The following is a 24,859-nucleotide window of genomic DNA, read 5'->3' on the forward strand; positions in this document are numbered from 1 at the left end:
AGCTTTGAGGACAGCCATTCCTTGGTTCATTCCTCATGGCAACACCTTGACCAATTAGAGTCCATAACCAATCAGCTTCTCATGCAATATAAATTATTACATCCTTTACAATTGATATTCTTGTGACTATGTCCTGAGTGCAAGGCAAAGAGCTTTGACAGCATGTTTTTTTCAGCAATCTCAATTTTTGTACTGCAAAACAACTATTAAGAGAAGTATCTGTTCAGTAGGTACAGTTTGGTAGCAGTGTGCAAATATGGGAATGAATCTTAATTGTTGGCAGGTGATTATGAACTGAGAAACGGTCAAGAGGTATAGGGCCCATTATTTTGCTAGGTGCACATAACACCCTCTTCGAGATCATAGCCCTAATGAGTTGGACAAGGTACCAGTTAAGATGCTCATCGTGTCAGCACTTGAGGCAGCCAAACATTTTGCTTGGTTTGTAGTTCCAGATATAGTCTGTTGAATATCTGATTTGATAAGCACATGTCCAAAAAGTATTTTTGCCTACATTTTGGTGGGAGCCATTTTCTACCATGGCTAATCATGCTACTCAATGGGCAGCAGACCTGATGCAAAGTTTTTAAAGATTATATTTATTGAGGTTTTACTTTTTAATGAAAAATTCAATAAAACTACAGGAATGTTACAGCACAGCAAGAAAAAGTAAAGGCTCAGCATATCTGAATACAGAAGAGCAAGGGAAAACGACAGTGCAACGAGGTCAATACAATTATTAGACATAACTTGATACCTCTAAAAGCCCCACCAGAGAAGAGGGGAAAACAGCTGAAAGCCATGAGAATATGGTGAAATGGTGCACACCTTCTCACGTGGCGATTGCTCGCAATTACCACGAGAGTTCAGGATAAATCTTTTGCGCCATGTTCTGGCGGGCACCAATACCCAACTCCCTTAAGTCCTGCTGCACCAGAGACACCACTGACACACCACCACCTCCTTCTCTCTGATGCCAGGCCTGGCTGTGCACCTGCAGCATTCAATCCTGGATTCTTTCTACCCACCCATAAAAATAAAACAAATTTGCGAGGATCCCAGTTATATGAGGAAGCTACATATACACCACACAACGTAACATAACCCCAGTCTCTGACCCAGTACAGAACCAACTTTATTCCACACAATTATGCAGAAAAGACCAGCAGCTATATATTCGATTGTGATCAGTGCTGTCAACATCTCCCAACAAAATGGACGGAGAACTACCAGGAGTGGATCACAGGATAACAAAAGGTCAGGGCCTAATCATGGGTCCATATTGCCCAGGTGCACACTCATCATCATTGGTGGGAAAGAGAAAACAAAAACTGCTCAAATAAAAAAGCGTCCCGAACAAAATGGGGGTAACAGGATAGCAACTAAAGTCTAGAACTATGCTCAACCCCAGGCTCCTTTGCATAGAAGAGTCCTCCCAGCATGTCCCTAATAAGTGCCTTTGCGAAGGGACTACCCAAAAATCCAGGGACAATAGGATATCAATCACAGCACTGGACCTGACCTAGCCCAGCGCACACCAACCCACAAAAGGCAGTACCTCCAGGATCCTCAGCACACTCTGAAACCTATACCCCAGCCAGTCCGACACTGCCTCTACCCCACCCAGGGCAGTGCATCTCCCCAACCGTTATCAAATCAAAATAATTCGGCAACCGCAATCGGGAAGACCCCATCGCTGAAGAGAAGAAGAATTGTCAAGACACCAGGTAATTGGGTGCCCTGGGAGAGGAGGAAGCGGGGGGGGGGGGGTGACTCCCTCCACTTCTGTATAATAAACTTCCTACCCATTGCATATATTGGATGAGTAGATGATGCATTTGTTATATTTGAATTTGCAGCTTCATGCAGAGTTTCCTTGCGCACCTTAATGGCTCCATCCTGTGCTCAAATTCACCTTTAAAATGGGGCAGTCAAATAAGTTCCCTTTCTTCTATGTGCTCATTGAGAAATGCCCCCCCCCCCCACCGGACCACCAAACCAGGATTTATAACCGCATAATGCTCACCCCGATGAAAGGAAGAAAACAATCCGAAGAGAAAAACAGCCAAATGAGAAAGAAAAATCTACTTAGTTTTTTTTTACTGGCGTCCTGACCACAAGGAAGGTAACAGTATCAACCAGAGTGCAGGACTTGGCTCAACCCCAGGCTACCGTGTACAGAAGAGTTCTCTCAGGAAGTCCCTATCATGCTTTTGGAAAGGAACATCCCAAGCTCCGGGGACAACAGAATACCAAGCACCGCACCGGACCTGGCCTAGCCCAACATCCTGTGACTCAAAAATCTGCTTTCCCAGAACACCGCAAAATCGATACCCCAGCCGGTCCTGCACCAACTCAACCACACCCAGGACAGTGCACCTCCCTCACTGAAAAGCACACTGCTCACTCAGATGAAGAGAAGAAAAAACCTCAAGGGAAAAACACCAGTTGGTCTAGGAACAATCAACAAATCAATCTACGATTAACTGAGTCCACCTCAGCGTGCGCCATCACTCATCCCCTAAAAGCACCGACCTCAAGGAAAAGTCAGAAGGGACCCAGTCCTCCCCCGGTACATAATCTGCCCAGGACGTCAACAGAGATAGGCACCGATTCTTAAATTCAAAATAACACAAAGCTAAATTAAAATCTGATACGGTTAGCTCCAACTGGGGGGGCTATCCTCCATCTCAGTGAGGACTTAACTAACCCTACCAACCAACTCCACACTAACTAGCCACCCAGCATCCTGCCATGGCTACTCTCATCTTCACTATCAACGAGATAAGGGGTGTCCAAAATACACTCCCCATAACCGCAAGGATAACTACGTAAAAGAAAAGGAGCAAAACTGCACAGACCACGTAAGCACACAATCAACCTAATTTGTTTTTTGCTAGAACTGGATAACCGGCAACTTTCACCCTCATGGTCATGCCTCGCATAATTCTAAGGGATAACGTCACGGATTATTGAAGAACTGCAGAATAACACCCATGTTGCTTGAGAAGGCCAAAACCATGGCAGGATCATTGAACACTTCTCTGGATTCCTTGAGGATTCAACAAATGAAACACCTTCACTTAACAGGATAATATAAGACCAGCAGTCAGGGTGCCCAACTGAGCACAGACCCCGAAGATTGGATGCATCATGCTCCGTCGAACCTGATACAACCAGCCTCCAAATCTGGGTTACTAAAGCATGACGTCCAGTATTCAAACTCAGTCAGGAGCTCGCCTCTCACTTCCAGTCAGAAACCAGACACATGGAGACTCTTTGCCTGGCCCTTGCCTCCCGAATCAGCCAGGATATGTGACGTGCAATGCAGCAGGATCTCAACGAATTAAAGGTGGACCCTTGCCAAGGAAAGTGCTCTATCAAACGCATGGATTCTCTCCTGCGCCTCCACCATTCTGTCAAGGATACTTTGCGGTTCCTCGAGTTGAGAACTAAAGACTTGCGACACTAGCTGAGATCATCATCCAGAACAACACTCAGAGGCGGTCATCATCCCAATGCCCACTGCACCGTCGAAGCTCATGCCCATTCATCAGCTCAATGCCACTGCAAGCTGGGCCCACTCCAGCCGCCTCAATCACACGAGGATTCTTTATGATTTAGCTCGGCTCCTCATAGCAAAACTCCAATCAGGATTGTCCAGGGACATATGACCAAGCATATGTCCCTAAAAAAGACATTGCAAATGTGCACAAGGATAAAGTAAAGGATCAAAAGTCGAGCAGAGCCAGAGCTCGCAAGAACACAAGTGCTCCTACACTCACATCATGTGACCCCTCCCCAACCTTTGGGCTAGGTATGCTCACTGATTCTGGGATATCTCCTTTCATTGTTGTCGGTGGAAATTGTGATGTTTAACCTACATGCTGCTGTTTAGCTCATGGTTTTAGTTCAACTTTTCACATTTTCAAGCTCAGTAACTCTTCTAAAGTAGCAACTATCATTCGTTGAAGTAATTAAAATATTTAATGTGGGAATGAGTACTTGTTTTTTTTAAAAGCTAATTCATGATAATAGCCAGTCTTTAATTTGCGTACTTTTCAATTTTAGCTTCATCAAACTCCAAATTGTAACTACTTTAAACCTGATATCCACTATACATTGTTAATCAAAATGTACAAATGTCTTTCTTCTCTGCATTCAGTGCTTGTGCAATAATGTGTCAATTGATTTCTTCTGCAATTTTGAGTCTGAAGGTTTTTTAGCTTCAACAGTTAAGATCATTGATTATACCTGAAATTTACAGCAACCTTGAATAGTTTGGTTTAAATTTTCCATCAGATTCTTGTGTAAGCGGGACAGCATTTTTTGTACATTTATAACATTTATTCATGTTGATGTTTTGGTTGCAGGTTGACTCTGGTTTCTTTCAAGAATGTGATTCCAAGACAGTTGCCAAATCGATACGAGACAGAGTAGCCTTAATTAAGTGGAGAAGGGAAAGGTGTCAGCAAGTAAATGTGACTAATGCACAAAGAGAAAAGACCGAATTGGAAAAGCATCATCAAGTTGTTGGTACACCCCAGTCAGGCCAGCAAATCCCCTCAGAACCGGAAGAACCTGAAGCAGATCAACATGTGCATCAGAACCTGCTCATCAGCGTCACGTCAGTTATGTGTAAGTGTAGTCATCAAAGTGTAGACTTTGTGCTTCGCAATGCAAAAATGTTTTAAAATTCTGTCTGGTATGAAATAAAAATAATCAGTTTTAATAACGTTTTATTGCCATCTAGCATTTGAGATTTATGTTTGGTCATCGCCACAGAAATTCTGAGATCAAAGTGTGTTGCACTTTTTTTTCTTCCATCTACCCCCTTTAAAATGCTGTTTAGGGACATAAAACGTAACTAAATGTTAGAGCCTCTCTATCGTGCTAAGATGACTGTCATCACTCCATTTGTCATAACATCCCCAGCAGTTTCATTTTAAGATTGTGTGTGATCAGAAAATGCATTGTTACAGAATATGTATGTGCATACAGGTAGGATATTTTTCAATGAAACCGACATTTAATTTCATCAAATTCATTCGTCAATAAGATGTCAAAATTAGCTTTGTGGTTGGCATTTAACAAATCTTTGTCATTCTGAAAGAGTTTGCAACTTAGTGTAGATAATATTCAGACAGTTAAAAAAGCCATAGCAGCCCATTGGCTGTAAAGATGCGACCTATCACCAAGAAGCTGTATGATTGCATTCTCTGCTCCCAGGACTCCACCGATATATTGTTCTAGGGGACATTCATTATACTTGATTATTGGATAATTTATTGAAAAGCAGCTTTTTATATTTGCGTTTCATAAAGCGTGAATGTTTTCAACTGTTTTGAAGACTATTCCATATTATTGGCCCAAATTGTGTTCCCATATGCATTTTCCAAATGAACATTGAAAACAAAATCTAACATTAAACTAACTTGCCTTGAAAGCAAGTAAGCAGGCAAAAGCTTGTAGAAAAAATAAAGTTAAAAAGAATGCGTGAACATCGTTTTATTGTCACAAATTACAATTAGATATAATGAACGTTGACCATAAGAGAGAACACAGTTGACTAAATTTGAAAATGATGTGAAAAAGAATAGTTAGTGAAAATATTAACTGGATCCATCATTCTGTTTCCACTTCTTTTCTCTTTACCCTTCAAGATCCTTCTCTTCCTTCTTTCACTTTTCCACTCTCGGTTGCTGTACCCTCCCTCCCTCCCAAATTCCTATCCCAACCCTTTTTTTATTCCTCGACTTTCCTGCTCTTTTGCTCCCAGCCCAGGCTTGACTTCCACGTGGATAAACCTACAGCTTACTGCTGTGCCTCTCGCAGCACCATCCTATGTGCTTGCCAAGATATTTGGCACAGACATATTAATGAACAGTGACTCCAATTGCCTCATCTTTTTGTTGACTTTTCCACTTCATGGGCCCACTAGTGGCAAATCTTGCATATCTCTTTCTTGTCCAACTTGTCTCTCCCACTGTTGATCCCATGGACTCAGCCAGTGCATCAGCTCTCGTCACTCTGCTACAAATCTCCCATCTTAATATCTATTCACTCGTGAATGAGTCACTTGCAGTCTATGAACATGTGGTGGATGATTGCATGGACATAATGGCCTTAACAGAAACCTGGTGGAGGGTGATGCTACCTTCCCCTTAAATGAAGCCTCCCTGCCTGGCTATATCTTCAACCATTTTTGGTACAACTTGCCTGTTGTACCAAGAGACAACTGTCTTTTTGCTTTTGTGCAGTTAGAATGGAGGTTCCTCCTCATCTAGATGACTTGTTATGCTTGCACCCAAGCAGGGACAAGACCAGATACTTCCAGTTTCTGGTTATCTAGAAGTCATAAACAAGAATGGGCTGTTATGACTTGCATCATTCTTCAGGATGTACTGGCTCTGACCACCCAAAAATGAGTTTGAAACATATGGGAGCAGTGTGTGTTCTGAACATATATCTTAATACTTCATGGTACAGGGTACTTACTACCTGTCATTTGGATTGTCCGAATTGACCAGCTGTTTTACAAATGCATTCTGTGGACTTATAAGAAAATATTACTATTTATCAACTGTGTATTTTAAAGCCGACAGCACTTGTGACAGTGGCCAAGGGTCAACACTTTACTCTGACTCTCAAGGAAGCCAGCAGAGTGTAGTCTACTCATCTGTTCATGAGCCAGTGCCCCCTGGAGTACAGCAGATCAGCAGTCCACCTCAGAGTGAGATTCAAGCATCTTCCATTAGCTCACAACAACTGTTGGCTCAATACCAGCACACAGCTACAGTAAGTTTAAAAAAAAAAAAAAAAAATGTTATCATGCAACTTCAATGTTTATCTTCTGCATTACTGTAAAACCATCTTTGTTCTTTTAATTTGAGTATCTGCCAACTAAAAATTGCATGACTGGACCAATAACTATTAACAAATGTAAAATAATTTAATTTCATCCCAAAGCTGATTTATGATTCCATTAATTCATCAGTCTCCGAATGGAGACTTGAGTATAGCATGAGCTATTACATGCAAATGTCATCAAAGTAATCAAGTTTAATAACTGTAAATTGTAATGTTGAAATCTCTAAATTAGTTTGGTTTGCTAGAAAGCTCTTAATTATATTATTTACTGGCAAGTTTCAAAATCCACTAAGGATCGAAACATAGCTCCACTGTGGTCTTCATAGAGTAAAAGTGGGAAGACGAGTTTTTAAAAAATAAAACAACTTTGCAAACCGTACTGTTCTGTGGCTGGGCTGGCCTCATCTGTTCAAGTATCTCGAGTATACAGATTGGGGTGCTGAAACCTATTGTCGTCTTAATTGTGAATTATTGCTTTTTAACTGAGGGGCTTGAAGATGACATTCAGTCATGCTTTACCCTTGGGAAAAATTGAGATGAAGCCCGTCCACCATATAGCACATCTTTTTTAAATGCATTGTGTGGGACCTTATTTTTTCTGTGTGTCACGAGTTTTACCTTTTTAACTGGAACTATCTCTGACTTTGCAAGTAAGCAATTTAATTATTACAAAACTGCAGTTGTATTTTGCTGGCTGAACTTAAATTGTGAAGTTATCAATTCCATGGTAAAGAATGGATGTGTTATAAACAGCAGATAAACTGAGACTGGGTGGATTGAGAATGTCACAGAGGTGGCTACAGACGGTCTTTGTATTAGAGAGGAGGTAGGGTAGATGGTCAAATAGGAAGCTGAGCATGCAGACAATACAGTGGCCAAGGAGAGGGTTGGAATTTGTTGTGATGGAATGAATTTGTGGCAAAGGCTGAAAGAGATGGCTTTAGTAGGCCCAATTCTTAATTTTAAACATTTGCTGCTCACCAGGACTAGATGTTGGGCAGTGGTTGAGATGTCATCAGTGTGTGTTTGCCACTTGTTATTGTGCAATTTTGATATTGGCAAGAGGCAGCATATAGATGAGAGAGGAGGATGCAAAGGATCGTTCCTTGGAGTGCAAAAGTGATAACGTTGAAGGAGACCACATTTGAAGGAGATTTTCTGCTTATGACTGGATAACACAGAAATTAGGAGCAGTAACAGGCCATTCACCCCTTCGAGCCTGCTCCTCCACATGATATGATCATAGCTGACCTGATTGTGGCTTCAACTCCACTTTCCTGTCTCCATTGCCGATCAGAAATCTAACTCCGCCTTGAATGTATTTAATGATCCAGTCTCCACTGGAAGAGAATTTCACAGTCTAATGCCTCAGAAAAAGAAACTTCCCATTTTCTCATTCTTAATGGAGAAGCATAAAAAAGAGGAACCGGAGAAGGCTATTCAGCCCTTTGAACCTGCTCCCCCATTTGTTACCATTATGGCTGATCATCCAACTCAAAAGCTTGTTCCTATTTTTCCCCCATAACCGTTGATCCCTTTAGCCCCCAGTGTTATATCTAACTCCTTGAAAACGTAAAATGTTTTGGCCGCAACTGCTTTCTGTGGTAATGAATTCCACAGGCCCACTCTGGATGAAGAGATTTCTCCTCATCTCAGTCCTCAATGGTTTATCGAGTATCCTTAGACTGTGATCGCTAGTTCTAGACTCCCCTGCCATTGGGAACATCATTCATGCATCTACCTTGTCCAGTTCTGTTGGAATTTTATAGGTTTCTATGAGGCTCCTAAACTTTAGCGAATATAATCCCAACCGACTCGATTTCTCCTCATACATCAGTCCTGCCATCCCTGGAATCAGTCTGGTAAATCTGTGCTGCAGTTCCTTTATAGAAAGAACGTCCTCCCTCAGATATGGAGTCCAAAACTGCACATACTATTCCAGGTGAGGTCTCACCAAGGCCCTGTATAATTGCAGCAAAACATCCCTGCACCTGAAATCGTCTCGCAATGAAGGCCAACATCCATTTGCTTTCTTTACTGCCTGCATAATTACTTTCAGCAACTGGTGTACAAGGACACCCAGGTCTCGTTGCATATTTCCCCCTCTTAATCTACAGCCATTGAGTAACCTGCCTTCTTGTTTTTGCTACCAAGTGGGCAACCTCATATTTATCCATATTATACTGTATCTGCCATGCATTTTCCCACTCAACTTGTCCAAATCACACAATCATCTGTGCATCCTCTCTCAGCTCACATGCCCATCCAGCTTTATGTCATCTGCGGGTTTGGAGCTATTACATGAAGTTCCCTTGTCTAAATCATTAATGAACACGGTGAATAGCTTGCACCAATCACTGCGGTACCCCACTAGTCACTGCCTTCCATTTGGAAAAATACCTGTTTCTACTGTTTCCTGTCTGCCAAGCAGTTTCCTCTCCATCTCCAGACACTACCCCCAACTCCATGCGCTTTAATTTAACACATTAATCTCTCTTGTGGGACTTTGTCGAAAGTCTTCTGGGAGACCCTTAATTTTTAAACTGTGGCCCCTAGTTCTCGACTCCCTCGCAAGTTGAAAAATTCTCTCTCCATCCACCCTGTCAAGTCCCCTCACGATCTTATATGTTTCAATAAGATCACCTCTCATTCTTCTAAATATCAGTGGAAATCCAAGCCGTTCAACTTTTCCTCATAAAATAATCCCTTCATCCCAAGGATCAGTCGAGTGAACCTCACTGAACTGCTTTTAATGCAATTATATTCTTTCTTAAATAAAGAGACCAAAGGTGTACATATTACTACAGATATAATCTCTGCCAACACCTGTATAACTGTAACAAAACTTCCCTACTTTTGTATTATGTTCCTGTTGCAATAACCAACAACATTCCATTTGTCTTCCAATCACTTGCTGCCCCTGCATATCAGCTTATTGTGATTCCTGCACCAGGGCATCCTGATCCCTCTGTACTGTAGAGTTCTGACATCTCTCTATTTAAATAATAAACTGCTTTTCTATCCTTCCTGTCAAAATGGACAAGTTCACATATTCCCACATTTATACTCCTCTGCCAAATTTTTGCCTGCTCAACCTGTCTATGGCTCAAGTCCTGTTGACAACTGCCTAACAATTTGTCATCAGCAAACTTAGCTACAATACATTTGGTCCCTTCATCCAGGTCATTGATACAGATTGTAAATAATTGCGACCCCAGCAGTGATCCCTGTGGCACTCCACTTGTAACAGCTGTAAACCTGAAAATGACTCATTTATCATTACTCTCTGCTTTCTGTTTGCAAACCAATCCTCTATCCCTGCTAATATGTTACTCCCTGCCCAATGAGCTTTTTTTTGTGCAGTAACCTTTGAAGCACCTTACCCTAATAATGCCTTTTGGAAATCCAAATACACCACATCTGCAGATTCCCCTTTATCCACGTTGCTTGTTATTGCCTCAAATAACTTTAAATTAGTCAAACATGATTTCCCTTTGACAAAACCATGCTGACTCTGCCTGATATTAGGATTTTCCAAATATCCTGTTATTATCTCCTTAATAATGAAATCTAAGCCTCTGGGACCTTTCAAAAATCCGAGGACTTTGGTGGGTCATAAACAATGCATCTGCCATCTCTGCAGACATTTCTTTTAAGACCCTCATATTACCGGTGGCAAAGTGGTTAACACTGCTGCCTCATGGCGTTAGGCATCTGGGTTCAATTCTGACCTTGGGTGACTTGTCTGTGTGGAGTTGGCACATTCTCCTGTGTCTGCGTGGGTTTCCTCCGGGTGCTCTGGTTTCCATAGTCCAAAGATGTGCAGGTTTGGTTGATTGGTCATGCTAAGTTGCCCCTAAATGTCGAAAGGTTGGGTGGGGTGCTCTTTCGAAGGGTCAGTGCAGACCCGATGGGCCAAATGGCCTCCCTTTGCATGAAAAGAGATTCTATGAAAAGCTATCAACTTCAGGGGACCTGTCAATCTTTAATTCTAAGTCTTCAGTTTTCCAAGTAATTTTTCCCTTGTGATTGTGTTGAAGTTTCTTCCTTTTACCTCTTGATTTTTAAACATTTTTGGTATGATTTTGTATATTCTACAATGAAGTTAGATACGATATCTGTTCAACCCTTCTGCTACCTCCTTATTTCCCATTATTTTTTCCCTATTCTCACCCTCTTAAGGGACCAATGCTCACTTTAAGTTACTCTCCTTTTTAAATAATTGTAGAAACTATTGCTTTTTAAAATATTTCCAGCTAGCTTCCTCTCATACTCTAATTTCTCCCTCATTTTTTAGCCATTCTTTGATTTCTAAAATCCATCCAATTTTCTGACCTACCACTATTCTTCGCAGTTTTATACACTTCCTTCAATTTGATGCGATCCTTAACTTCCTTCGATAACCATGATGGTTCATCCTTCACTTGGAGTCTTTCTTCTTTAGTGGAATATATCTTTGCTCAGAGTTGTGTAATATTTTTGTAAATGATAAGTAAGCATAAAACAAAGCGAGGCCAGTCCCACTCTGCTGGTTTACAGAGGAGAGATGTTTGTGGAGGATGGCATGGTCCAACATTCTGGGTTTCAGAGAAGTCAAGAAAGGTGAGAGGGGGAATAATGCACCAATGTTGCAGAGGATGTCATCTTGAAGGAAAAAAGGGGAGTCATCAAAATTAAAGATCAAATGAGAAACATTTAGAAAGAAATATATAATAAAGAAAAGGTAAGAGACGTAGAATTAAAGAATCTGGAATCGATTAAGAAAATAATTTGGAAGAGTGAGGAAACAAAAAATAGAGGGAAAACTATTGACAGATCAGGGTTTATGTGCTGGTACTAGTTCAGAGAACTTGTTAGGTTGAACCCTCTATTTGTTACCTTTCCATCCAAAATAACACTGTGCTCTAGATCATTAACAGGGGAGACTAGGACCCGGGGACACAGCCTTAGAATAAAAGGGAGTCACTTTAGAACAGAGATGAGGAGAAATTTCTTCAGCCAGAGAGTGGTGCGTCTGTGGAATTCATTGCCACAGAGGGCGGTGGAGGCCGGGACGTTGAGTGTCTTTAAGACAGAAGTTGATAAATTCTTGATTTCTCGAGGAATTAAGGGCTATGGAGAGAGAGCGGGTAAATGGAGTTGAAATCAGCCATGATTGAATGGTGGAGTGGACTCGATGGGCCGAATGGCCTTACTTCCACTCCTATGTCTTATGGTCTTATACTCCTCTCTGTTACATTTCTTCTAAAATGCAGCTTCATGGAAAACACTCTTTATCAGTCGTTGCACATAGTCTTTTTTTGGTTTAGCATTACATCATAAGTTAATGAATGGGAAGTTATATTCTTGCTAATTTAATATCCGGCAATTCTATTTTTTTAACTTGTAATTAACTTGTTTCTAAAATGATGGGGACCTGGAGTGAAAAGTAGGACAATTCAAAAGTTATAGCCTAAAATATTTTTGGGGGACGGCACGGTGGCATAGTAGTTAGCACTGCTCCCTCACAGTGTCGAGGACCCGGGTTCGCTCCCGGCCCCGGGGCACTGCCCATGTGGAGTTTGCACATTCCCCCCCCCGTGTCTGCGTGGGTCTCACCCCCACAACCCGAAGATGTGCAGGGTAGATGAATTGACCATGCTAAACTGCCCCTTTATTGGAAAAATTAAAAATATATATGTATATATACTTTTGTGATTTGGGACAAGTGTGGCAGATTGCTGATAAGAAATTGGAACCTACTTCCACTAAGACCCCATTCTCTTTAGCAAGAGAACAAAATTTGAGTGGGGAAGGTGGTTGCAGTACTGTTGGTGAGGGAGACATGAGGAAAAAATCTGCACTTGTTCAGTTTCAGTCAGGAAGCAACTGATTATATTTGATCTAGAAGCAGTAACAGCTAGAAAAAAATTGTAATGACTTTAAAATGTAATTGTTTCAAAATTAGTTTGAAAAAGACTTTTAAGTAACTTGCAAAGGGATTCGTTATAATTTTGGACTAATAAGAAATACTGATCCATGTTTCCTGGCGAATCTTGACCTGGAAGCAGTACCAACAGGACGGAAGATAAAGTACAGATGCTATGTGGGTTCAGTGCTGTAGCAGGGACACAATTATAGAACTACTAGTGTATTTCGGAGCAAACTAAGCTCCCCCAAATGATCAGTTTTCTGACTGGCTGTAAGAGAACTCCCGGTACTGGTGAAACAATACATAAGCGAGCTAAAAGGGACTGAATCCTAAAAGCAGTGTGAATAACAGGCATGCTAAAGAGCTGAGTGTTGGGTAATCACACCATGAACTGGTGAGTTGATCAGTTGCAAAGGAACTTTGGAAAGCTCTGCCATCAAGACTGCTGTGACCCAATTAGAACTCTACTCTCAGTGTTATCTGGATCCTCTATAGAATAAGGTTGCTGGTGAAAGTTAGTGAGGCCCAAGTACATTGAGTGAGGAAACCATGTCAGGGAACTGGAGCTGAAGATGGATGAACTTTGGATCATCCGGGAGGCAGAGGGGGTGATTGAGAAGAGTTACAGGGAGGTAACCACACCCAAGGTACAGGACAAGAATAGCTGGGTTACAGTCTGGGGGAAAAAAAAAAACAGGCAGACAGTGCAGGGATCCCTTGTGGCCGTTCCCCTTCAAAACAAGTATACCGTTTTGGATGCTGTTGGGGGGGATGACCTACCGGGGGAAGGCCCTAGCGGCCAGGTCTCTGGCACTGAGTCTGGCTCTGGGGCTCAGAAGGGAAGGGGGGAGAATAGAAAAGCAATAGTTGTAGGAGATTCAATGGTTAGGGGAATAGATAGGAGATTCTGTGGTCGCGAGCGAGACTCACGGAAGGTATGTTGCCTCCCGGGTGCCAGGGTCAGGGATGTCTCGGATCGTGTCTTCAGGATCCTTAAGGGGGAGGGGGAGCAGCCAGAAGTCGTGGTGCACATTGGTACCAACGACATAGGTAGGAAAAGGGGTGTGGAGGTAATAAACAAGTTTAGGGAGTTAGGCTGGAAGTTAAAAGCCAGGACAGACAGAGTTGTCATCTCTGGTTTGTTGCCGGTGTCACGTGATAGCGAGGCTAGGAATAGGGAGAGAGTGCAGTTGAACACGTGGCTGCAGGAATGGTGTAGGAGGGAGGGCTTCAGGTATTTGGATAATTGGAGCGCATTCTGGGGAAGGTGGGACCTGTACAAGCAGGACGGGTTGCATCTGAACCAGAGGGGCACCAATATCCTGGGAGGGAGGTTTTCTAGTACTCTTCGGGAGGGTTTAAACTAATTTGGCAGGGGAATGGGAACCGGATTTGTAGTCCAGCAACTAAGGTAGCCGATATTCAGGATGCCAAAGCGTGTAATGAGGCAGTGGGGAAGGGAACACTGACAAAGGAGAGTACTTGCAGACACGGAGATGGGTTGAAGTGTGTATACTTCAACGCAAGAAGCATCAGGAATAAGGTGGGTGAACTTAAGGCATGGATCGGTACTTGGAACTACGATGTGGTGACCATCACGGAAACTTGGATAGAAGAGGGGCAGAAATGGTTGTTGGAGGTCCCTGGTTATAGATGTTTCAATAAGATTAGGGAGGGTGGTAAAAGAGGTGGGGGGTGGCATTAGAGATAGTATAACAGCTACGGTTAATTAGAGATAGTATAACAGCTGCAGAAAGGCAGTTCGAGGAGTATCACCCTAATGAGGTAGTATGGGTTGAAGTCAGAAATAGGAAAGGAGCAGTCACCTTGTTAGGAGTTTTCTATAGGCCCCCCAATAGTAGCAGAGATGTGGAGGAACAGATTGGGAAACAGATTTTGGAAAGGTGCAGAAGTCACAGGGTAGTAGTCATGGGTGACTTTAACTTCCCAAATATTGAGTGGAAACTCTTTAGATCAAATAGTTTGGATGGGGTGGTGTTTGTGCAGTGTGTCCAGGAAGCTTTTCTAACACCGTATGTAGATTGTCCGACCAGAGGAGGGGCAATATTGGATTTAGTACTTGGTAATGAACCTGGGCAAGTGATAGATTTGTTAGTGGGGGAGCAGTTTGGAGATAGTGACCACAATTCTGTGACTTTCACTTTAGTAATGGAGAGGGATAGGTGCGTGCAACAGGGCAAGGTTTACAATTGGGGGAAGGGTAAATACGATGTTGTCAGACAAGAATTGAAGTGCATAAGTTGGGAACATAGGCTGTCAGGGAAGGACACAAGTGAAATGTGGAACTTGTTCAAGGAACAGGTACAACGTGTCCTTGATATGCATGTCCCTGTCAGGCAGGGAAGAGATGGTCGAGTGAGGGAACCATGGTTGACAAGAGAGGTTGAATGTCTTGTTAAGAGGAAAAAGGAGACTTATGTAAGGCTGAGGAAACAAGGTTCAGACAGGGCATTGGAGGGATACAAGATAGCCAGGAGGGAACTGAAGAAAGGGATTAGGAGAGCTAAGAGAGGGCATGAACAATCATTGGTGGGTAGGATCAAGGAAAACCCCAAGGCCTTTTACACATATGTGAGAAATATGAGAATGACTAGAGCGAGGGTAGGTCCGATCAAGGGCTGTAGCGGGAGATTGTGTATTGAGTCTGAAGAGATAGGAGAGGTCTTGAACGAGTACTTTTCTTCTGTATTTACAAATGAGAGGGGCCATATTGTTGGAGAGGAAAGTGTGAAACAGACTGGTAAGCTCGAGGAAATACTTTTTAGGAAGGAAGATGTGTTGGGCATTTTGAAAAACTTGAGGATAGACCAGTCCCCCGGGCCTGACGGGATATATCCAAGGATTCTATGGGAAGCAAGAGATTAAATTGCAGAGCCGTTGGCAATGATCTTTTCGTCCTCACTGTCAACAGGGGTGGTACTAGGGGATTGGAGAGTGGCGAATGTCGTGCCCCTGTTCAAAAAAGGGACTAGGGATAACCCTGGGAATTACAGGCCAGTTAGTCTTACTTCGGTGGTTGGCAAAGTAATGGAAAGGGTACTGAAGGATAGGATTTCTGAGCATCTGGAAAGACACTGCTTGATTAGGGATAGTCAGCACGGATTTGTGAGGGGTAGGTCTTGCCTTACAAGTCTTATTGAATTCTTTGAGGAGGTGACCAAGCATGTGGATGAAGGTAAAGCAGTGGATGTCGTGTACATGGATTTTAGTAAGGCATTTGATAAGGTTCCCCATGGTAGGCTTCTGCAGAAAGTAAGGAGGCATGGGATAGTGGGAAATTTGGCCACTTGGATAACGAACTGGCTAACCGATAGAAGTCAGAGAGTGGTGGTGGACGGCAAATATTCAGCCTGGATCCCAGTTACCAGTGGCGTACCGCAGGGATCAGTTCTGGGTCCTCTGCTGGTTGTGATTTTCATTAATGACTTGGATGAGGGAGTTGAAGGGTGGGTCAGTAAATTTGAAGACGATACAAAGATTGGTGGAGTTGTGGCTGTTGTCGGCTGCAAAGAGACATAGATAGGATGCAGAGCTGGGCTGAGAAGTGGCAGATGGAGTTTAACCCTGAAAAGTGTGAGGTTGTCCATTTTGGAAGGACAAATATGAATGCGGAATACAGGGTTAACGGTAGAGTTCTTGGCAATGTGGAGGAGCAGAGAGATCTTGGGGTCTATGTTCATACATCTTTGAAAGTTGCCACTCCAGTGGATAGAGCTGTGAAGAAGGCCTATGGTGTGCTCGCGTTCATTAACAGAGGGATTGAATTTAAGAGCCGTGAGGTGATGATGCAACTGTACAAAACTTTGGTAAGGCCACATTTGGAGTACTGTGTACAGTTCTGGTCACCTCATTTTAGGAAGGATGTGGAAGCTTTGGAAAAGGTGCAAAGAAGATTTACCAGGATGTTACCTGGAATGGAGAGTCGGTCTTACGAGGAAAGGTTGAGGGTGCTAGGCCTTTTCTCATTAGAACGGAGAAGGATGAGGGGCGACTTGATAGAGGTTTATAAGATGATCAGGGGAATAGATAGAGTAGACAGTCAGGCTTTTTCCCCGGGTGGAACAAACCATTACAAGGGGACATAAATTTAAGGTGAAAGGTGGAAGATATAGGAGGGATATCAGAGGTAGGTACTTTACCCAGAGAGTAGTGGGGGCATGGAATGCACTGCCTGTGGAAGTAGTTGAGTCGGAAACATTGGGGACCTTCAAGCAGCTATTGGATAGGTACATGGATTACGGTAAAATGATATAGTGTAGATTTATTTGTTCTTAAGTGCAGCACGGTAGCATTGTGGATAGCACAATTGCTTCACAGCTCCAGGATCCCAGGTTCGATTCCGGCTTGGGTCACTGTCTGTGCGGAGCCTGAACATCCTCCCCGTGTCTGCGTGGGTTTCCTCCGGGTGCTCCGGTTTCCTCCCACAGTCCAAAGATGTGCAGGGTAGGTGGATTGGCCATGATAAATTGCCCTTAGTGTCCAAAATTGCCCTTGGCTTTGGGTGGAGGTGTTGAGTTTGGGTAGGGTGCTCTTTCCAAGAGCCGGTGCAGACTCAGGGGGCCGAATGGCCTCCTGCACTGTAAATTCAATGATAATCTATGATTAATCTAGGACAAAGGTTCGGCACAACATCGTGGGCCGAAGGGCCTGTTCTGTGCTGTATTTTCTATGTTCTATGTTCTATGAAAGTGAAACACCACAGGCGGGATTCTCCGTTGGCCGACGCCGGAATCGGGGCGTGCAATCGGGCAGAAAACAGCTCCCAAGGCCAAAATCGCGGCAGGTGCCAGTTTGACGCTGAATCCCGATGCTCCGCCTCAGCGTCAGTGTGACACACAGCGCGCGTAGTTGAAACACTGTTCACATATCATTAGTGGGCCCAGCCGCAATTCTCCACCTCCGATGGGCCGACAGCCTGCATTAAACCTGGTGCCCTGGGTAGTCTACGTGACCGCCCCGGGGCACTCCCCTGGGTGCCCTCTGGCCCCAGCTGACCCATCAGCTGTTTGGGTTCTCCAGCACAACCTGTCCCATCGTTTCAGCCCCGATCAGTGTGTGTGGTGTGTGTGTGTGTGTGTGGTGTTGTTTAAGCGCGGCTGCAGTTTGTCAGCCTTGCAAGTGTCCATCACAGACCCAGCGATTACCGCACCTTTTTTTGTGGGTTTCAATGGTGTTCCAGGCGGCACTGGTGCTAGCTCTTCACAGGTAGCAGAATCGGTACAGGTGAGGCACTGATTTTTCTGATGTGAAAATGATGCTCCCTGATCCCTTGCCACTCTGCCAACCTCCTAAGAGCCATTGCCAGGGGCTCTATTGCTAGCACTTACAGTAGCGGTGATAGCAGGCACTCCTGCCTTGTTTCCCTGTGTAACCCGAAGCTTCGTGAGCTCATATTGTTGTTCCATACACTCAACACCGGTGACACATATAACAGGCGCACCCATGCCACAAAGGTAAATGTTATAATTTTCTCATAAGATAGGTGGTCAACTGAGAAAAGCTTTGAAGATTGTATTAATGACCCATTAACCTCTCCCTTATTGGAACTGATAGTAGTGTGCTAAATGTTCCTTGTATTGTTAGGTCCCATTTTGCAATCACAAAAAGACAATTTTGGACGTCAAGAAACTTGCTTTAGGGATAGAACCACTCAGTGTCACTGTCAGTAATTCAAAATGGATTAAGTATCAAGCGCAATCACAGTGGGCGGGTTCTTGATGTAAAACTGCAGAACCCTCATTCCATGGAATCTGAAGAATGATAACTTCTGTGTATGTTTCAAATCTACTACATAGAATGTTTATCTTTTGCAAGAATATTATTCCATCATGCTGATTTCATTGTAATTTTGCATTTGCTCTGGTTGCCCATATTTTAATTTACTATTCCTAATTTTGTAAATTCTGTGACTATTGAAAATGTTTTTCATTATTTTCATTAGTTTAAATGTTGTTTTTGTTTTGCCAAGTTTTGCCTTATAACTAATTGAAATGAGAAACTTACTTCATGCTTTACCACCTATGTACTAGTCATTTATATATATTTTTTGAAAGTATTTTTATTCCAAATTTTCAACATTTTTACAATTTACAACAGTAACAAAAACCCACCCAAGACGTTAACCCCCCCCCCCCAACAAACCCATACTTCCGCCTCACCGCCCCTCCCTCAGTAGTCATTGGTAACCAACTTACATGCAACCCGGATATGACTTCCAGGGGATCGGACTCCACATCCACATGGAAAACCCCTGAGATGGTGCTGAAGACCACCCTCCAAAACCTTTCCACTTTTGGGCACGACCAAAACATATGTACATAGTTCACAGGGCCCCTCTCGCATCGCTCACAGACATCCACCATCCCCTCAAACAGCCAGATTATCCTTCACTTTGTCAGGTGCACCTGTACGCTACCTCCAGCTGTACCAGCCTCAGTCTCGCACACAAAGATGAGGCATTCACCCTCCACAGCACCTCGCACAACAATCCCTCTTCCAGCGCCGTCCCCAGCTCATCCTCCCATTTAGCCTTAGCCTCCTCCCAGGACACCTTATCCTCCTCCTCAAATCCTCCCATAAATCGTTGAGACAGCCCCTCCCCCCTCCAGCTGGCAACACCGCCTCCAGCAAAGAGGAGGCGGGTGCTTTCGGAAAGGCCGGGAAGACCTTCCCCGCCAAGTCCTGCACCTGCATGTACTGGAAACTCTTCCCCGTGCCAACCCAAACCTCTCATTCAGCTCTTCCTTATCCTGGCCAACTAGTGATTTTTATAAATGAAGTTCATTATCATCGATGATATATCATTACTGAATTTCTCGAGTATGCAATGTGCTCTTTCAAACACTGACCACCGTTTTGACAGCATTGTCTAATTCTTATAGCGTATTCCTACTTAGTGCTCAACATTAAAGTACCTGTAGTTAAAATTAAACTTCAGGAGCACATGATGTCAGTGGAAAATAACACAGGATGTATTAAGGGCAGCTTTTCCACTTTGCATCTTTGAAAATATGTCTTACACCCTAGGTTCTGGAGCTTTTGGTAAAATAGTTACAATGCTTTGAAACCTTTATGAAATATAGAAAATTAATACTTGAGGGATGTCTGGTGGCAAATGGAAGTAACCAGCCCTGAACTGCCTAATTATGCGGCAGTGTAAAGTTTCAGTTTTGCACACTAGCCTGAATTAAATAATTATGGGACCAAAAGAGAAAATGCTGTGAAATCTCAGCAGGTCTGGCAGCACTTGTAGGGAGAGAAAAGAGCCAACGTTTCGAGTCCAGATGACCCTTTGTCAATGCTAAAAGGCATAGAAAGTGGGAGATATTTATACTGTGGGGTGAGGGAGTGAAAGATTTATAATAATTATATGAATGTATTTTGTGTTTGGTATGCTGTATTTTTATTTACAAGCACTTCGACTATTGCCGCTTTGAAAGATAGCCATATGGCAAATAGTAAAAGAAAATGTGAATTTGAGTAAAAGAGCAAAGCACAAAATTAAGGAAATAGTATTTTTTATTATAGCCCAACCCTATGATGCATGCCCCATCTTTTGCATTGCCTATACAATCTCATCAACTTGGGCTCCAGCAACATTACCAGGAACCAGCAGCACTTGTTGCAGTGCAGATGGGACAACCACAACAGGTGAGCACTCTATCCAGTAAATTTTGTTGTTAAACTAAGGGTCCTTTACAGAATGAACTGCATTGCTGTGCAGTTTGTGAATCTTTCTAGTTTTGTTACCTTACCGATATATTCTGATTTCTCATAGTTGGACCCTTATTTCTGCACAGCAACATTCCATTTTCAGGTAGATATTATATTCTAATTGCACATGATGTTCTCATTGGTTTGTCCTTCATTGGATGGCAAAATCTTATTCTAATTATTCTAAACATAGTGGGGTTACTATTGGAATCATTTGCATTTTTGCCTCTTGGTCCTGTTTCACATACAACACCTTGTGTAAGAAGGGTGTCTTAAAGGAGCTAATTTTACTGAGTGGTTTATATTATCAGTGGATGGAAAAGGACAGATGACAAATAGCTTTGAAGCTATTGACAGCAACTTGTGTCGGGGTCATCTTACTTGAAATGTTGATGGTAATTGTACATCGATACAGGTAAGTAAAACAAATTGTATGCAGCATCTGTCGATGGTGTTCAGTTGTGCAGTGAATTCTTGCGTATTGTTTTTTCAGAAACAGGTGCCAACAGTACAGCCGCTTGTCCAGCCTGCATCTCAGCCACTGCCACAGTATCAGGTTCAACAAGCTCCGATGCCAGCACAGCTATCCCAACCTCCTACACAATTGAAACCATTACAGATTTCTTCAGTACCACTTCAACTTAACCAAGCAACTCCGGTATATCTCTTATTTTAATATGAACATTATATTTTAAAATTATTGTTGCTAGAGCATAAGAAAGCAATTTATCAGGTCATTGCTTGTTACACTTGAGTCAAACTGTTTTACGTGCACTTGCACTCTCTCACTGCCCTCAAACATCATCCCCGATTTGTTAACTCGTCGGGGGAAGCATTGTTGAGGGCTTTTAGGACGTGAGAATTATTGAAGAATTAAGACCAATGCTAAAAAAATGTACCATCCTTATCTACAGTAACACCTCAAAAGTTTTTGAGAGCCAGCCAAAAATGGCTTGAAATTAAACCTCTAATTTAATGGGAATGTATTGATTTTATATTCTGCAGCATTATCCTGGTTTGATGCTTTACAGACTTTTCTAAATACCATGGAATATTAATCATGGAGCTCCTGTTTTGCATTTCTATCTAATTCCAGCTCAATTAAAACTACTTAATTTACCTAGATTTGCTATTTAGGTTGACTGCCACCAACTTATGCTGCAGTTATTCTTTAGCAATGAATGCAGTGCCCATAATTAAATGGCAAAAAATGCCTTTGGCCGTATATGAATTAAATTAACAAGTTAACACTTAATGCTATAAATGATCTAATTAATAAGAAACTTGCATTTATGTGGCACTTTTCATGACCTCAATGCCCCCAGGAACACTGCTGCCAATAAGGTACTTTTGAAGTATAGTCATTGTTATAATGTCGCAGCCAATATGTGTGCAATAAGGTTCTATAAAGCAGCAATGGGATAAATGGTTGGTTGGAGGATAAATGTTGGTCAGGGCACAGGGAAGGCTCAACTGTGCTTTCTTTAGTAGTACCAGAGGATATTTCATATCTATCTGAGCATGTAGGTGAGTTTAATGTTTCATCAGAATGATTCCACCCATCTCCAATAATGTAGTTCTCCCTGCTTCCTGCACTGAAATGCAAACTTCGATAATGTGATGAAGTTTTGAAATGGGACTTCAACCCATTACTTTTTGTTTCTGAGGTTGGTAGCAGATCTACTCTTGTATTCCATTGCAAACTACAAGATTATGAAATAGCAGTTGAACAAAAACAATTTGGCTTTCCTACTGAGCTTTTCATCCACATTAGTAATGCTAGACAGCCTTGTTTTTATATGCAGTTGTTTCTGATAAATTAAAAGGATAGGTACTTTAATATGATTTATTAATGTGTCATATATTTAAGTGTATCTTTATTTTGAGACAGATTTGTATATTGAAATCTGTCATGTGGTTGGATGTATTTAGTGCATTTGGGTTTTGTGCATCTCTTCTCCTTTCAAAGTTGCCTATTTAACATTGTACCGACTTCCGGTTGCGGCGATGCACTGCTAAGCCGCACGTTTCGGCAGCTCCAGTTCTAACGGACTTTTGGGCTCTTTTTGAGAGCCCCGACGGAAATTTGTTCGGACCAAACCCAGTGTGGGGTGACGAAGTAAGGCGTCCCCCCTGGTGTGTATGGAAAAGATCGGTGGTAGTGGCCAGATTGCGAAGGATCCTTTGGAGCAGCGGCAGAGAAGAGAAGGAAGAAGCAAGATGGCGACGGATGGAGCCCAGACGACATGGGGCCCGGACCAGCAGGAATTCCTTCGACTGTGTGTGGAGGAATTAAAGAAGGAGGTGCTGGCGCCGATGTTGTTGGCAATCGAAGGGCTAAAAGAAACGCAAAAAGCCCAGGCGATAGAGCTCTGTGGGGTGAAGGCGAAGGCAGCTGAGAACGAGGATGAGATTCTGGGTCTAGCGGTAAAAATGGAGTCGCACGAGGCGCTACATAAGAGGTGTATCGAGACTTCCGGTTGCGGCAGGGATGAGCTAGCCGCACGTTTCGGCGGCTCCAGCTCCGACGGAACTTCGGGCTCTTTTAAGAGCCCCAACGGGGACTTGGACGGCCGTAAAACCCGGTGCGAAGCGCGAGGGAAGGGAGTCCCCCCCGAACGACGGAGGGAAAAACCGGCGGCGGCGGCTGCAGCCCGAAGAATCTGCAGCCAGAAGGTCAGAGGGAGTGGAACAAAATGGCGGCGGAGAAACCACAGGTGGCATGGGGGCCTGAGCAGGACGAGGTGGTGAGACGGTGCGTGGACCTGCTGAAGAAGGAGGTAATGACCCCGTTGTTACAGGCAATTTGAGGGGCTTAAGGAGACTTTAAAGACCCAGGAGACTGAACTTCGCGTGGTGGAGCAGAAGGTATCAGGTATTGAGGACGAGGTCCTGGGCCTGGCGGTCAAGACTCAGACGCACGAGGCACTTCATAAAAAGTGTGCTGATAGGATTGAGGCCCTTGAAAATGGAGCGCGAAGGAAGAACCTTAGGATACTAGGTCTCCCGGAGGGTGTGCAAGGAGTGGACTGTGGAGCGTACGCAAGTAAGATGCTGAGCTCACTGATGGGTGCTGAGGCCCCTGCGGGCCCCATGGAGGTGGAGTGGGCAAATCGGATCCCGGCGAGAAGACCAAAAGCGGGAGAACCACCCAGGGCGATAATAGTGTGATTCTACCTCCTTAAGGACAGAGAAGAGGTCCTGAGATGGGCTAAAAAGGTGCGGAGTAGCAGATGGGAGAATGCGGTGGTAAGGATCTACCAGGATTGGAGTGCGGAGGTGGCGAGAAGGAGGGCGAGCTTCAACCGAGCCAAAGAGGTTTTGCACAAAAGGAAGGTGAAGTTTGGGATGCTGCAGCCGGCAAGACTATGGGTCACGCATCAGGAGAGACACTATTATTTCGAGACGGCGGAGGAAGCATGATCCTTCATCAATGAAGAGAAACTGGACCGGAACTGAGGGACGGATGCTGCAGGGAACTGTTATTGTTGTTATTATTGTTTTTGTTAATGGGATGGTGAAAGTTAATCGAGAAGTAAACAGGGAAGGGGGGACACACTGGGGAAATGTGGGCGCCGGTGAGGGGGGAGAGGCGGGACATAGTCAGAGAATGGGGAAGGAGAGGGGGAGGGTAAAGGGAGCTGCGCCATAAGAGGCGGGTCAGGTAAAGGGATGTTCCCGCGCCAGAAAGAATAAGGCGGGAAAACAGGCGCAAGGCGGATGGGAGTTCCCTCACACCGGGGGGGGGGGGGGGCCGAGGAGCGAGCAGGAATAGCCGGGGTCAGTTGAAGTCAGCTGACTTACGGAAGTGATATGGGGGAGCAATCAAGCTAGATAGGGATCTAGCGGGGGGGGACAACTGGGTTGCTGCTGCGGAAATCCAAAAGGAAATGGCTAAAGAGAGGGTGGTCGGGGGCGGAATGCGACGCTGGGGGAGCGAGCGGGAGCGCGGAGGCGGGATATGGGACTGGCCTAGAGAAGGTAATGGCTAGTCGACACGGGAGGGGGGCAGGTAGCCCCCCAGTGAGGCTGATCACGTGGAACGTGAGAGGCCTGAATGGACCGATAAAAAGGGCCCGAGCGCTCGCGCATTTGAAAGGACTAAGGGCAAACGTGGTTATGCTCCAAGAGACGCACTTAAAGGTGGCGGACCAAGTTAGGCTAAGGAAAGGATGGGTGGGACAGGTGTTCCACTCAGGACTGGACGCAAAGAACAGAGGGGTGGCCATTTTGGTGGGTAAACGGGTAGCATTTGAAGCAAAGAACGTCGTAGCAGATAGTGGAGGTAGATATGTAATGGTGAGTGGTAAGCTGGAGGGAATGGAGGTCGTGTTGGTTAATGTG

The 24,859-nt window shown here is 43.8% G+C and overlaps 1 protein-coding gene across 2 annotated transcripts in view; it reads left to right on the top strand.

The window, feature by feature from the left end:
• Positions 1-24,859, top strand: part of LOC140388402 (serine/threonine-protein kinase WNK2-like) — a 282,238-nt gene that overhangs the window by 152,748 nt on the left and 104,631 nt on the right. For both annotated transcript variants that reach the window (XM_072472511.1, XM_072472512.1), the window contains exons 7-11: positions 4,374-4,638; positions 6,599-6,798; positions 20,330-20,452; positions 20,580-20,618; positions 21,009-21,173. In XM_072472511.1, the coding sequence (XP_072328612.1) occupies positions 4,374-4,638; positions 6,599-6,798; positions 20,330-20,452; positions 20,580-20,618; positions 21,009-21,173 (792 nt within the window). The remainder of the gene's footprint in view (positions 1-4,373; positions 4,639-6,598; positions 6,799-20,329; positions 20,453-20,579; positions 20,619-21,008; positions 21,174-24,859) is intronic.

This window comes from Scyliorhinus torazame, chromosome 13 (assembly GCF_047496885.1).
Source record: "Scyliorhinus torazame isolate Kashiwa2021f chromosome 13, sScyTor2.1, whole genome shotgun sequence".
Classification (NCBI taxonomy): domain Eukaryota; kingdom Metazoa; phylum Chordata; class Chondrichthyes; order Carcharhiniformes; family Scyliorhinidae; genus Scyliorhinus; species Scyliorhinus torazame.